The 14,870-nt window shown below is 41.7% G+C and overlaps 1 protein-coding gene across 13 annotated transcripts in view; it reads right to left on the bottom strand.

The window, feature by feature from the left end:
• Positions 1 to 14,870, bottom strand: part of rap1gapa (RAP1 GTPase activating protein a) — a 205,717-nt gene that overhangs the window by 159,739 nt on the left and 31,108 nt on the right. For all 13 annotated transcript variants that reach the window (XM_060938285.1, XM_060938289.1, XM_060938270.1 and 10 more), the window contains exon 2: positions 5,740 to 5,775. In XM_060938285.1, coding sequence (XP_060794268.1) covers positions 5,740 to 5,775 — 36 coding nt within the window. The remainder of the gene's footprint in view (positions 1 to 5,739; positions 5,776 to 14,870) is intronic.

Here is a 14,870-nt window from a genome sequence, read left to right as displayed (position 1 = left end):
TGAAGATAGAGGAATTATATTAGGTATGTTAATAGACCTTAGACACTTGTGTTGCTATTAAATGGAATGGGGGTCAAATGGATGTCAATTGCAAATGAATTAGAGTTCAAGTTATTCCTTATAAATCTAGATATTAATATTAAATCATTGTTATTTTGATAATAAAAGTTGTGGTGACATACAAGTGACCCAAAGACAAGCGACTCTCTTAGTGTCGGTATCTTGGTGCCATTTATTCATTTGTTAGATGCTAAAAAAAGCTTTTGGTAATGAAAAAGGAAAGGATTATATTATTTTTCCAATATACCGTCATAAATATTTCACCCCTTAAACACTAAGGATCTGTCAGTCCTTCACTCTTGTAACTGTATACCTTTCCTATTACTTTCACAGTAGTAACTGAATAACTCATCATACTGCTTTAGCTGATAAGTTCATAGTAGGAGTTAGGCGTACGTTTCTTTTTTGTGCTCTGCTTTGTGAGAAACACAGCTGAACTGTTCTCCTGTTTTGATAACTCTGAAGAGCACATGGCTGTTCCAGCAAAAAAAAAAAAAAAGTCCTCTGTCGGGCAGCAAATATCTTTCCATTCAAATTCAACCGTGGGTGGCATGGTGGTGTAGTGGTTAGTGCTGTTGCCTCATAGCAAGAAGGTCCGGGTTCAAGCCCTGTGGCCGGCGAGGGCCTTTCTGTGTGGAGTTTGCGTGTTGTCCGCGTGGGTTTCCTCTGGGTGCTCCGGTTTCCCCCACAGTCCAAAGACATACAGGTTAGGCTAATTGGTGACTCTAAATTGACCGTAGGTGTGAATGGTTGTCTATGTGTCGGCCCTGTGATGACCTGGCGACTTGTCCAGGGTGTACCCCGCCTTTCGCCCATAGTCAGCTGGGATAGGCTCCAGCTTGCCTGCGACCCTGTAGAACAGGATAAAGCGGCTAGAGATGATGAGATGAGACAACATTTACATGACATTGCAGCATGCAAAACTCACCAGAACTTTTTTGGCTTCCCGATCCGGAATGGAGAGCAAGGCATGTTGGTCCTCTCTCGTCAGACCGATAGAGTTTTTGTGTTTCCCAAGTCCCAGAGATTAGCACAGTCGACTACTACTCTGGCCTACATCATACGCTCAAAGAGATACGAGGCCTTGGCTCCAACTGAGCGCTCGACCTCGTGATTGTGAAAAATTACTTCACTTTGGAATGCTTTTCTAAAAAATCTGGATTGCATTCTTACTTGCTTTGGATAAACGTGCCTTCCAAATGAACATATGAAAATCCAAGGTGTTTGCTAATCAGTTTTCTAAACTTAAACAAAGTTCTACATTAACATCCTTCAGAATTAACGCTTAGTGTCAAATTGCACAAGGCCCGTGAATTGTTCAGGTGCAATATAACTATTTCAAATTTCTAAATGATATCTTCCAGATCAGAATCTTTCCTTTATAAAGACACATTATAGCCACTATAGCCATTATATTCTGCATGCAAAAAAAGGCCATCATATGCCAACAGCAAAATACTGACAAACCACAGCTACAGCCATGAATCCACTGGTGAACGTATGCTATGTAGGTAGCCCTCCCTGCATCCTCTCCGAAGCGGACAGTCAGTGCGATGAGGAGGAGTCGAGTGTGGTTTGCGGTAGGCTCCTGTTTCCCAGGACAGCTAGAAGCTAGAGAGGCTCAGAGAGGGAAAGACGCCAGTGCCCAGTGCTGCAGAAACCTGATAGAGCCTCTAGCAGGCTGACCTTCAGGGATGGATGAGCTCACTGTCCATCTGCCTTCACACACTTCCTGTCAGCGCGAGCATGCATGCACACAGGCAAACTCACACATACACTTTCACACATGCATCCTACTTTGCACCTCACCCAGTCTGTCCTGCCAATACTGCAGAACTGTCTACTGTTACTGTGGCAACCAGACGGCGGGGCTGCAGTGTTTCGGATAATACCAGAACCGCTCTCTGTCTGCCTCTGCCTCACTAGTGTCATGCACAGGGCCATGCAAACTAACTCAGGGTACAACAGTGTCTCTGCTTTCAGACTACTGGGGAAATCAGGATGAATAAAAAAAAAAATTGGGAAGGTAGTTTGATTTTCTAGGAGGAGTGTCTCTTTAAAAAAAAAACAGTATTCCAGTTCGAATATGTAATAATTTTAAGATATTAAGATAAGACACAGACAAGACACAGTGGAAAACAGAAGAAAATATAGCATCAGAAGTATATTTAAATTAAAAAATAAACAATGATGTAAATATATAAAAACTGTAGTAAATGTATACACCGGAAAAAAAGATTATGTGCAACATGGGACAGAATATATATGTGTGTTATTTACCAGCTGGGAGGTCCGTATTGTGAAATACCGTGACCGAGGTCTTGAAAGTACTGAGCGAGGCCCTCTGGGCCGAGGTCAGTATTCAAGGCCAAGGTCACAGTATTTCACCATATGGACCGACTTTAAGCTGGTAAATAATATATTTATTTTTTTCTTTACCAAATTCTAACAGAAAACGAGAGCGCCCGAAAGGGAAAACCAAGCAGAGCCGCCATTTTGAATCCTCATTCACGGCTGTAATGCAAATGGCTTCCTCCTCGGTATACAAGTGCACTTCCATGGCAGGAAAAAACTTACATTTTGCCGCCTATGTAGTCCCCTATTTATACAAATAGGAGTCATTCAGGATTCAGCCATGTTTTTGCTCGGCGTTAGCAACAGTTAGAGGTTTTTAGCGTTCTCCTGAAATGTTTTCTTTTATTTCTTCTTCCTCAGGGTAGTAAAACTCGCTTTCGCTGTGAACACTGTCGTTATCGCTATCCATGATGTAAAATTAATGCCATTATACTGAGAAATGCAAATATTTACAAGATTTTTGATAATCTTATAAAAAAAAAGATAAATGTTGACAAAAAATTCTACTAAGTTTGTTGTTGTTATGAACGAGCAAGTCGCCAGAGGTCCGTAACTGGGATCCGTATCGTAGGATACGGACCCGCTCGCCAGCCAATCAGAGTGCAGGATTTGATGGAAACCGCAACGCGAAAAAAATAATTAACAGTTATTCCACAAAATCGAGTCGTACATGAGCTAATAGCTATAAGCCATGTATGACGAGATTGAGTGGAATAACTGTTTTATTCTATCCACATTCGATGGATTTTGAGAAACTGAGCATTTTGATTTTTTGCAAATTCGATAAATTAAAAACTTTATACAAAACGTCAGACAAAATCATTTCTGCTTAGAATGTAAACAAACCGGTGAAATGACAGCAGCAATTTGTGAAAAATGCTCTAATAAAAATTCTTGAAAAATAAAAAAAGATACGTTCTTACCATCAAATACTTTCATTCCATATTTTGTTGCTTTTTTTTGTATTTTTTTGGGTTTTGTTTTCGAGTAGAGTTTTTATTCCATCCTTGGTTGGTTCAGCAACATGCGCCACCATTTTGTTTTTCTCTATTCACGGTATATGAGCTGATAGCCTAGTAGTAGAGTAGCCAATCAGAGCATGCAATTGCTCATATCCAGTGAAGGTGGCTAGAATAAAACCAGATACACTCATTCATCCATCCATTATCCATAACTGCTTATCCTGTGCAGGGTCGCGGGCAGGCCGGAGCCAATCCCAGCTGACTGTGGGCGAGAGGCGGGGTACACCCTGGACAAGTCGCCAGATTATCGCAGGACTGATACAGAGACAAACAACCATTCACAACTATGGTTAATTTAGAGCCACTAATTAACCTAACTTGCATGTCTTTGGACTGTGGGGGAAACCGGATCACCCAGAGGAAACCCACGCAGACACAGGGAGAACATGCAAACTCCACACAGAAAGGCACCCATCAGCCACTGGGCTCGAACCTAGAACCTTCTTGCTGTGAGGCGACAGTGCTAACCACTACACCACCGTGCCACCACTTATAGGCCGAATCCCATTTCACCCCTTGGACCAACCCCTTGGCCCTTCCCCTCCATTTTGCGCGTTCACGTGAAGGGGTAGGGGTATCCCAATCCCAGTTAACGCGGAGGGGTAGGGGAAGGGGTAGGGCTTCTGTACCCCTCCAAACGGAGATTTTCCTGGAGCTGACTCCGAACGAAGGGGTTTGAGTGATTTCCCACAATGCCATGCGGATTTCAGCGAGATTTCATGCGGATTTCAGAAAGATGGCGGTTCCCGCGGCGAAAGATTGTCATAAATGTATTTTCTCCATTATTTACGTGTTTTAAGTTGTTATCCAGAGGAAACACGCCGCTTGATTCGCTTTCGAGCTGAGAATGAGCAGCGATTTCTGAAATCCAAACTGCTGCTAAAAAGCTTTGGGAGTGAGTATTGTTTTCGGTTGCTTGACTGCGTACGTTTTGTTCTGTTATTCTCGCTTTTATTGTTTACATGAGTGTTCTGACACCTCATTCTGTCGGATGTGGTACACGAAGCGCCAAAGATATCCCATTCAGTGGTGTTAGTTAACAAATCACACCCTGCCAGCAGAGATTTCTGGTTCTGGCTCTGACTGTAGCGGCTGGTCGCAGCCAATGACGCATTTGGTCGCGTTTTGCTAACGTAAACGCTGACGGAGGTACGCGATGACGTATGCGATCGTTGAAGGGCTATCCCAATACGTAGGGGTTGAATTTCAAGCCCTATCCCTTGTAGCTCAGTTTCAAGGGAAAGGGGGAGGGGGAGGGGTAGAAATTAGAATTGGGATTGGGCCATATTCATGTTATATCCATCCATCCATCCATCCATCCATCCATCCATCCATTATCTGCAGCCGCTTATCCTGTCCTACAGGGTCGCAGGCAAGCTGGAGCCTATCCCAGCTGACTATGGGCGAGAGGCGGGGTACACCCTGGACAAGTCACCAGGTCATCGTGGGGCTGACACATAGAGACAAACAACCATTCACGCTCACATTTACACCTACGGTCAAGTTAGAGTCACCAGTTAACCTAACCTGCATGTCTTTGGACTGTGGGGGAAACTGGAGCACCCGGAGGAAACCCACGCGGACACGGGGAGAACATGCAAACTCCGCACAGAAAGGCCCCCATCAGTCACTGGGCTTGAATCCAGAACCTTCTTGCTGTGAGGCAACAGTGCTAACCACTACACCACCGTGCCACCCCTCATATTCATGTTATAAGCAATAATTAGGTTATAATAAATTAGCAAATATTATTAAAATATTAATTATTCTATTATTTTGTCTGTTTTCAAAACGTTATTTATATATGCTGTTCAATCTTATAATCCAGAACAAATTCCTATTAAACTGGCCGGTGAGTGTATATTCCATTTCTGCTAATAGAGCCCCCTAAATCCTACATAGTGGACCTTTATTTAAAAATTAGCATTCCGAGAGTAAAATTCATTTGGACAGATCTAGAGATGGACAGCAATGAAAAGGTTTGTAGACGCAAATTCACCCTTGTCATACAAATGAGGCACAAAAAAAACCCCAGTACAAAGCTAAGATTTAATATCGAACTCATATTTTAATCACTTTATTTCTTTTTAAATGGATTATATTATGCATCACAAGATGCCAGAAGAGCTGTAATCCATATCATCCATCACCAGGTAACTTTTGTAAGAAAGTATTAAATCACACTGGTTTGTTCAAATACAAGCTTTACCACTGAACTCTGACTAATCCACGGACAGATACACAGCATTATTCACGCCCTAGATTATTGCCAATAAAATGGTTAAAGAGTTTAAATACTCACCATAAGCTTCGAGCCTTGGAGAATGTCTTGTCCACTCTGAAAGGATATAAAACATTTCAGTTGTTGAGAGCATGTTTCACATTCACTGTGGTTTCTTTTCTTAATGTAAGCTCAAAATGTACATGCGTTGCTCAATTTCATCAGGTTCTACCGACGTATCAGTCCCACTATTATCCAGCGGTAACTGAGCCAGCACAAACTGTAGTCTTTAAGTACAGATCTAGTTTCATTCCAATGCAAGGGAAAGCCTTTAATCTCATTTGCGCTGTTGTTGTTGCTGTTGTTGTTGTTGTTGGTGGTGGTGGTGGTGGTGATGGTGGTCACAAATCAGTGTGTTTCTCTGACAGGTTGGGGTGGTACATCATGGTTGTGAGACTCAAAAATCACACAGCGAATCTTTTTTTAACACATTTCGAGACGTGAAACTTACTGTACAGTATATTTGATCGTCTTAATATGAATAATACCTTTTCAATTATCCTGATAACTGTATACTTACAATTTTGCATAGTTTTAAATGATTGCAGCTCTACATTTATGACCCTACCACTAAAATACTGATGTAAAATATCGAAAATATATTTGCTCCAAGTTCTATCAGCCTGCTGATTATTACTCGTACGGGAAAATAAAGTGCCTACCAAAAACCTTGGTTATAGCACATGGTGAGGAGAGACGTTATGAAAGTGCTCGTGTTCAGGGCAATGATTAATGTAGAAAATCTAGGAATCCAGAATGCAGCACAGGATTCAACAAAAGCAGGCAGACAGGCCTCATATGTAGCGGTGGATAATCAGAAATATCGAATGGGGAAGAAAGGGAAAAACCAGGAAATCCTATGACTAGGAAACACTTTAATATATTAGCTCCAAAAAGGCTTGGAACTAATGACGACAACTTCACAATATTACTTAGTACTGCTACAAAGAGGGATACAGGGTACACACAGACACAGTAATCAGGGGAGTAACACAGAACAGGTGATCACAATCAGGTAACAAACCAATAAAAAGGAGTGGTGGGGGGTTGAGGGTGAGACAACGAGAAAACAGAAACCAAAATTTAAGCACATGGCACTCTTTGCCATGGGAACCACAACACAAAGGGTGAATCTGTGGCATCGGTTCTTATAAGAAATGAGAGGAGCTGATCGGATTAGATGTCACAGCAACATACTTAATCTCAGCTCTTGATAATGTATTTATTCAAAGCCAACCTTTTTTAAAATCATTAGTGCCACATGCACAAATGATACCAAAAATACACAAGGCGTGTCTGGTTGGAGTCTCATCGCATCGCTCCTGTGGTGGGGGGCCCCATGTGGACAGTTGGGGGTCGCGCCTGGACTCTTGCAGTGGTGCTTTTGTGGCTGGGGACTGCAGTTGACTTGCTGACTTTGGGACTGCGGTTGTCATGAACAGTTTTGTGCTCGGGTTTCCGTCGGTGGGGGGTTTATAGCATCAACGAAGCTGACTTTATGTTAGGACTGTTAATGTTATAGTCATGTTGTCTGTTGTTGCCCAAATGAGGATGGGTTCCCTTTTGTGTCTGGTTCCTCTCGAGGTTTCTTCCTCATGTCGTCTGAGGGAGTTTTTCCTTGCCACCGTCGCCACAGGCTTGCTCATTGGGGATAGATTAGGGATAAAATTAGCTCATATTTTAAGTCGTTCAAATTCTGTAAAGCTGCTTTGCGACGTTTATTGTTAAAAGCGCTATACAAATAAACTTGACTTGACAAGGCACGTATATATTGTGCCTCCTTTTTTCATGTATACTGTGATAATGGAAAAAGAGCCTTTTGTGGCCTATGTTCATGGACATAGAATGCAGTATGTGAAGAATGCAGATCACTAAGCAGGCAGCATTTCTGAGCGGAAATAAGAACTGTCCATATCATTAGACAGCTGACCAGCGAGGTGCTTATTTTGGCCATTTGTCCTTCCCAGTGTATGCAGTCCCACAAATCTGTGAGAAACATGGTGGACTGCAGAGAGTACACTCCCAAACATCAAAGAACTCCTTGTTTCCTAGATACCTACTCTATCTATCTATCTATCTATCTATCTATCTATCTATCTATCTATCTATCTATCTATCTATCTATCTATCTACACACAGGGTTAGTCAAAATTATGTTAACACTAATGGGTTATTTTTCTCCTGAACGTGTGGTGCGCCATGACCGCTGCTGACGTAATTGGGCCCTACTTTTTTTGACACCCCAAAAGTGACGTCAGATGTCTACTTACAGATGGTGCAGCAGTATGCCATTGATGAACTTCCACTACAGATCTCATCTCATCTCATTATCTCTAGCCGCTTTATCCTGTTCTACAGGGTCGCAGGCAAGCTGGAGCCTATCCCAGCTGACTACGGGCGAAAGGCGGGGTACACCCTGGACAAGTCGCCAGGTCATCGCAGGGCTGACACATAGACACAGACAACCATTCACACCTACGGTCAATTTAGAGTCACCAGTTAACCTAACCTGCATGTCTTTGGACTTTGGGGGAAACCGGAGCACCTAGAGGAAACCCACGCTGACACAGGGAGAACATGCAAACTCCACACAGAAAGGCCCTCGCCGGCCACAGGGCTCGAACCCGGACCTTCTTGCTGTGAGGCGACAGCGCTAACCACTACACCACCGTGCCGCCCACTACAGATCTGAATATATATATATATATATATACTATATATATATATATATATATATATATATATATATATATATATATATTACACACACACACAGTACTGTGCAAAAGTCTTAGACGCCCTATTTTTTCATACAGACTTTGTTACAGATTTCTATTTTATGACTTCTACATTATCGAGTCAGTACAAAAACACGAGTTCCAAACGTTCATTTCCCAGCACAAAATTAAATGTTACAGAAAAAAAAGTTTGTATCTGAGCAGCATATTACATAAGAGACTACTTTTCAGATTAAAAAAGAAAACATAATGAAGGCTCCTGGGTTTTGGTGCAAAATTAAGAAGCGAGTGTGACAGTCAAAGTGTCCAGAAGAACTGTGGCTGGTTCTGCAAGATGCTTAGTAAAACCTACAGCTCATTTCCTTATAAAACTGCACTCACTGTACCTGAGACTACTATTTTTTTTTTTTTTTAAGCAAAGGGTCATCTCACGCCAAATATTGACTTTGTTTCATTTATTATAGCTTACTACTGTTTATAGTTTTCTTTAAGCCATTTTTGGTCTACAGCATTTCTGTACATGTGCCAAGACTTTTGCACGGTACTGTCTGTGCGTGTGTGTATGTGGGGGGAGGAGCCATGGCCTAATGGTTAGAGAAGCAGCTTTGGGACCAAAAGGTTGTTGGTTCAGTTCCCTGGACCAGCAAGAATGGCTTAAGTACCCTTGAGCACAGCACTCCTGATCTCTGTGTGTTGCTGTCTGTAAAGCATATGGAGTAATTATTGGGGATAAGGCATTTGACTGTACCCACAGTGGGGTTTGGCTTGCTGGTGCATGACTCAGTACCCACCCGCTTCTTCAGCCCTGAGCACAGGGACGGCTTTCCCAATTAGAATGCCAAAAGAGTAGCAGGATTCCCACTAGCCTCTGCTGTCTGATATATATGTCCTCATTCAAACCTCTGGCCCACTTTTTGACGTATTTAAACTTTTAATATAGTTGCTAATGTGCTGTGGGTAGTCATAGATCACTGATGTGTGTAACTGCTCTTCCATGCTCTCTGCCTTAATAGATTTTTTTTCCATTTTCTGCTTTAACCTTGTTGCAGCGTTATATAATTAGAAATGCAACCTGAATCCGTGTGATACATAAACATCTCAACAGCATAAATGCATCACTAAAACCAGAGCATGTACAGCCCAGACAGCTGCTGCTATTGTGAATAAATCATATTCTGTTCATGCTCATCTGTAACTTATAAAAGAAGTTACTCTTGAAGCCAGTAGATGGAGTTATAGTGCAACACTCAAATATAAGTACCGGGGCAAATATTTCACTACAAACAACATCATTATCACACGCCAAAGATAAAGGATGTTCGTAAATTAAAAGAACGATTGTTGGATTTTTATTTAGTTCAATTTAAATTGCATGTTATTGTTGGCCAAAGGACAGTGGCCAATTTATGGCAACCCTATTAAAATTGGTTACGTATTCAGAGATATGAAGATGTTTGAAGAGTTGTATTTTAAGAAATCAAAGATTTAAAGACACCTGAAGGTGTGATTTTAATCCGTACAAGTCTGACGTGAAAACTGGATTACCCTCTCAAGATTATCATACAGTGTAAAATGGTGGTCCACATTCAACCTGAATAAAATACATAATTCAGGAATACTTCAACAAGTAGCACTGGCTTGTTTTATAGCCAAATTTAATTCATTTATTCATTTCTCTTTTGTAACCGCTTTAGCGATTTTTATCCTGCTCAGGGTTGCAGAGGAAGAACACTGGACACAGAGTACGATGTTGGATTTGGATTGAACTCTGCAGGAAATCCATTTTTGTATTCTGCAGCAATCTTCTGAAAAGCCCTGGAAGGCTTCCATATAGAGATACAAGTGCACTTGTCTGTCATGTCAACAAAATTTACCCAGCTGCTCAATATTTCAGCACTGCTGCTGCTAAGTGGTCTCTCTCTCTTTCTTTTTTAAAGCATTTTGCTTTGGAGAGTAGGTTGCTCTGGAAATCCAGTTCTTTTACTCATGTTTCTGTCCTGGATATTCACTGGATTCATCCATCACCATCTGAGAACAGATATTTTATTCCTGCTCCCATGATAGATTTAAAGATAGGATTTATACAGAAGAACTACATCACTGATTGAAATTACAGGGTTTGCATATTGTCTAACTTCCTGAGGCGTCTGTACAAGCTCATGATAGTTGAGTGTTGTGTTGTTCCCAGTGATCTTTTATTTACTGTGGCCTGTAAATGCATAACATGTTGGCAAAACTAACGCAACAGCAAATTCAGAAACACAACGCCAAAATTAAAAGCACATCAACATTAACTCAAAACAGAGAGGTTATTGAATATCACATGCTTGTTGCTGATTGGATATAGCATATGACTGGCAAGGAGAAAAAAATGTGTATTTTCAGCCTGTTAACTAGTAAATGCAAATTTACTAATCTCCTTCTGGCTGGTCCCATTAGGGGTCACCACAGCAGATCCATGCATCCATTATCTGTAGCCGCTTATCCTGTCCTACAGGGTCGCAGGCAAGCTGGAGCCTATCCCAGCTGACTATGGGCGAGAAGTGGGGTACACCCTGGACAAGTCGCCAGGTCATCGCAGGGCTGAGACATAGACACAAACAACCATTCACACTCAATTTAGAGCCACCAAATAGCCTAACCTGCATGTCTTTGGACTGTGGGGAAAACCAGAACACCTGGAGGAAACCCACGTGGACAACATGCAAGCTCCGCACACCCTCATCAGCCACTGGGTTCGAACCCAGGATCTTCTTGCTGTGAGGCAACAGTACTAACCACTACACCACCATGCCACCCCCAATTTATGATCTGCATATTTGACTGGGCATAGGTTTTTACACTGACACAACCCTCCCCAATCTATCCAGGCTTGGGACTGGCACTAAGTATGCACTGGTTTGTGTAACCTCAGTGGCTGGGCATTTTACCTAATCTGCATGTCTTTAAACTGTAGGAGGAAACTAGAGCACCCAGAGGAAACTCATGCAGAACATGCAAGCTCCACACAGAAAGGCCCCCATCAGCCATGAGGTTTGAACCTAGAACCTTCTTGCTGTGAAGCAACAGTGCTAATCACTGCACCACCATGCCACCTAAAACAAATGTACTAATGTTATTATAGTAATGAATCATTCTTCTCATCTCATTATCTCTAGCCGCTTTATCCTTCTACAGGGTCGCAGGCAAGCTGGAGCCTATCCCAGCTGACTATGGGCGAAAGGCGGGGTACACCCTGGACAAGTCGCCAGGTCATCACAGGGCTGACACATAGAGACAAACAACCATTCACACTCACATTCACACCTACGGTCAATTTAGAGTCACCAGTTAACCTAACCTGCATGTCTTTGGACTGTGGGGGAAACCAGAGCACCCGGAGGAAACCCACGCGGACACGGGGAGAACATGCAAACTCCGCACAGAAAGGCCCTCGCCGGCCCCGGGGCTCGAACCCAGGACCTTCTTGCTGTGAGGCGACAGCGCTAACCACTACACCACCGTGCCGCCTGAATCATTCTTTCTTCTGAAAAAAACATCTTCCTCTAAATGGGTTTTAAAGCTCGCATACACATCTTACGAGCATACAAACTTTATAGCATATCTAAAATAAATTCATATGAATGTCCTTGATAAAATTAAACATCAATAGGTGAGCAACGAGCATATAATCTTGATGTCGATATATATGTATCCGAATTTGCTGTTGCACTTTGTGATTTGCCAGTGTACTTTTAGCTCTGCGTTTATGTATTTGGTTTTGGTGTTACATTTACGTTTAACACAAAGCCATGGGCTAATGGTTAGAGAAGTAGCTTTGGGACCAAAAGGTTACTGGTTTGATTCCCTGGACAAGCAGGAATGGCTGAAGTACCCTTGAGCAAGGCATCTACCGTAACTCCCCAGGCTGCTCTGTGTACGTTGTATGTCGCTCTGGATAAGAGCGTCTGCTAAATGCCTGTAATGTAACATGTTATGCTCTTCTATGTCCTGTGAAAACTTTAAGATATCTCAGCAATGCATAACAATATATGACAAGTGTTGATTTTCCCATGACAGTGCCATGTTTCACAGAGTTCAAGAATACAACTCCAAAAATATCCTGCTTTGTATTAGGGTATTTATAATGTGTTCCATGTTCAAGTCTGATCACGTTGTCTGCTACAGAAATAGTGATTGTCCTTCAGGGGCCAAGGCACAAAAGCATAAAGGCTGCTCCTGCATGTACAAGCATTTTGTGAATACAGAAAGAAAACACAGAGGCATTTGAAGAACGCATTAAACAGCTGACAATGTGTCATCCATTGGTATAGGTTAACCTTTAGTTCTTACTATTTCTGACAGACAGTACAACCTGTTACAAGCTGCAACACTCAAGTAACAGAGAAGTTCCTGGAAGCCCATGTCTTCAGTACAAAAAAAAAAAAAATGTTTCGTGTTCCTTGCAATGTTTGTTTTTGTCTTATTGATTATTTGCTCAGGCAGCTAAGGTCCACAGCTATAGTCATCTAAGAGCCTGATAGCTCAGTTATGAAAACATGACTGTGCATGCAATCCGTTTATGCAGAGAAGAAGCAGGTCCCTAATGGCTTTTAAAGAAAACAGGGACATTACAGAATGTAGCAACTGTAATTAAATTGACTTGTCTCCATAACAATAACACCAAATGGAATAATATTGTGCTAAGGAATGAAGAATGTAGTTTGTATCATGGTTGTAAAGAAAGGGTGCTTGAGAAAGACAAAGTACGACACTACAATTATATTGTTATTTTTTCTATCCACAATCACTGGATATGAGCAATCGTGTGCTCTGATTGGCTATTCTACTGCTAGGATATCAGCTCATATATTGCGAGTAGAGAAAAACAAAATGGCGGAACGTGTTATGAACCAACTGAGGATGAAATAAAAACTCACTGAAAACAAAACCCCAAAATACAACAAAAAAGCAACAAAATATGGAGTAAAAGTATTTGATGGTAAGAACATATGTATTTTTTTTAAATTTTCAAGAATTATTGTTGTCGTATTTTTCACAAATTGCTCCTGTCATTTTGCTGGTTTGTTTACATTCTAAGCGGAAATGATTTTGTTGGACATTTTGTATAAAGTTTTTATTTACTGAATTTGCAAAAAATAAAATTGCTCTGTTCCTCAAAATCCAGTGAATGTGGATGGAATAAAACAATTATTCCACTCAATCTCGTCATACATGGCTTATAGCCAACTTGGTGCTACGAGCCTCGTCGGTTATCAGCTCATGTACGACTCGATTTCGTGGAATAACTTTTAAATATTGCAATTGCATTGTGCAGCAAATATGTTAAAAATACATACTAGCCTGCATTATACCAAAAAAGGCATTTTTTTATTTGTATATGAAAACACATCAGCTGAGTTGATGTAAGAATCGCACTTTTTCTGTCTGTCAGCTTAGTTTAATATAAAACCCCTTCCTTTAATGGCTTACGACTTTTGCAATAACAGCTTTATTTAGGTGGGTTTTCTGTGTCAGATTCATTCTTGCAAAGTTTACAGCATATCTAAAACAAGTGTTGCCAGGCAAAACAAACCTTGCCCCGCAGCACTTATTATACAACTACCGGTATATGTTGATAATGGGGCGGCACGGTGGTGTAGTGGTTAGCGCTGTCGCCTCACAGCAAGAAGGTCCGGGTTTGAGTCGAGGGCCTTTCTGTGCGGAGTTTGCATGTTCTCCCTGTGTCCGCGTGGGTTTCCTCCGGGTGCTCCGGTTTCCCCCACAGTCCAAAGACATGCAGGTTAGGTTAACTGGTGACTCTAAATTGACCGTAGGTGTGAGTGTGAATGGTTGTCTGTGTCAGCCCTGTGATGATCTGGCGACTTGTCCAGGGTGTACCCTGCCTTTTGCCCGTAGTCAGCTGGGATATCCATGACCTTGAGTTTGACATTTCCAAAAGTCATTCAAAGTCAAAGGTCATGGCGGCAACTGAAAGCCCATATGGGACTTCTTATATGCTGATAATGATAAACATCTGGCTATCATGAACCATTTTAAAGTTAAAGCCCTTTGAAAACCCATGACCTTCAGTTTGACCTTTCAAGGTCACTCAAGGTCAAAGATCATGGTGCCAAATGAAAGCCAATATGGCACTTCTTATAAGTTGATAAGGGTAAATATCTGTCTACCATCAACTGTTTTCAAGTTGCAGCCCTCTGAAAATCCGTGACCTTGTGTTTGACCTTTCAAGGTCACTCAAGGTCAAAGATCATGGTGCCAAATGAAAGGCCATATGGGAGTTCCTATATGCTCATAATAGTAAATATCTGTCTATCAGCAACCGTTTTTGAGTTATAATGGAAAATGTTATTTTGACCGAAAGGTTGACCTTTCTGGTGACCTTGACCTTCACCTTGACTGGATTACCTGATT

The sequence above is a fragment of the Neoarius graeffei genome, chromosome 13 (genome assembly GCF_027579695.1).
Source record: "Neoarius graeffei isolate fNeoGra1 chromosome 13, fNeoGra1.pri, whole genome shotgun sequence".
Taxonomy (NCBI): Eukaryota; Metazoa; Chordata; class Actinopteri; order Siluriformes; family Ariidae; genus Neoarius; species Neoarius graeffei.
This window is presented reverse-complemented; position numbering and strand designations above follow the sequence as displayed.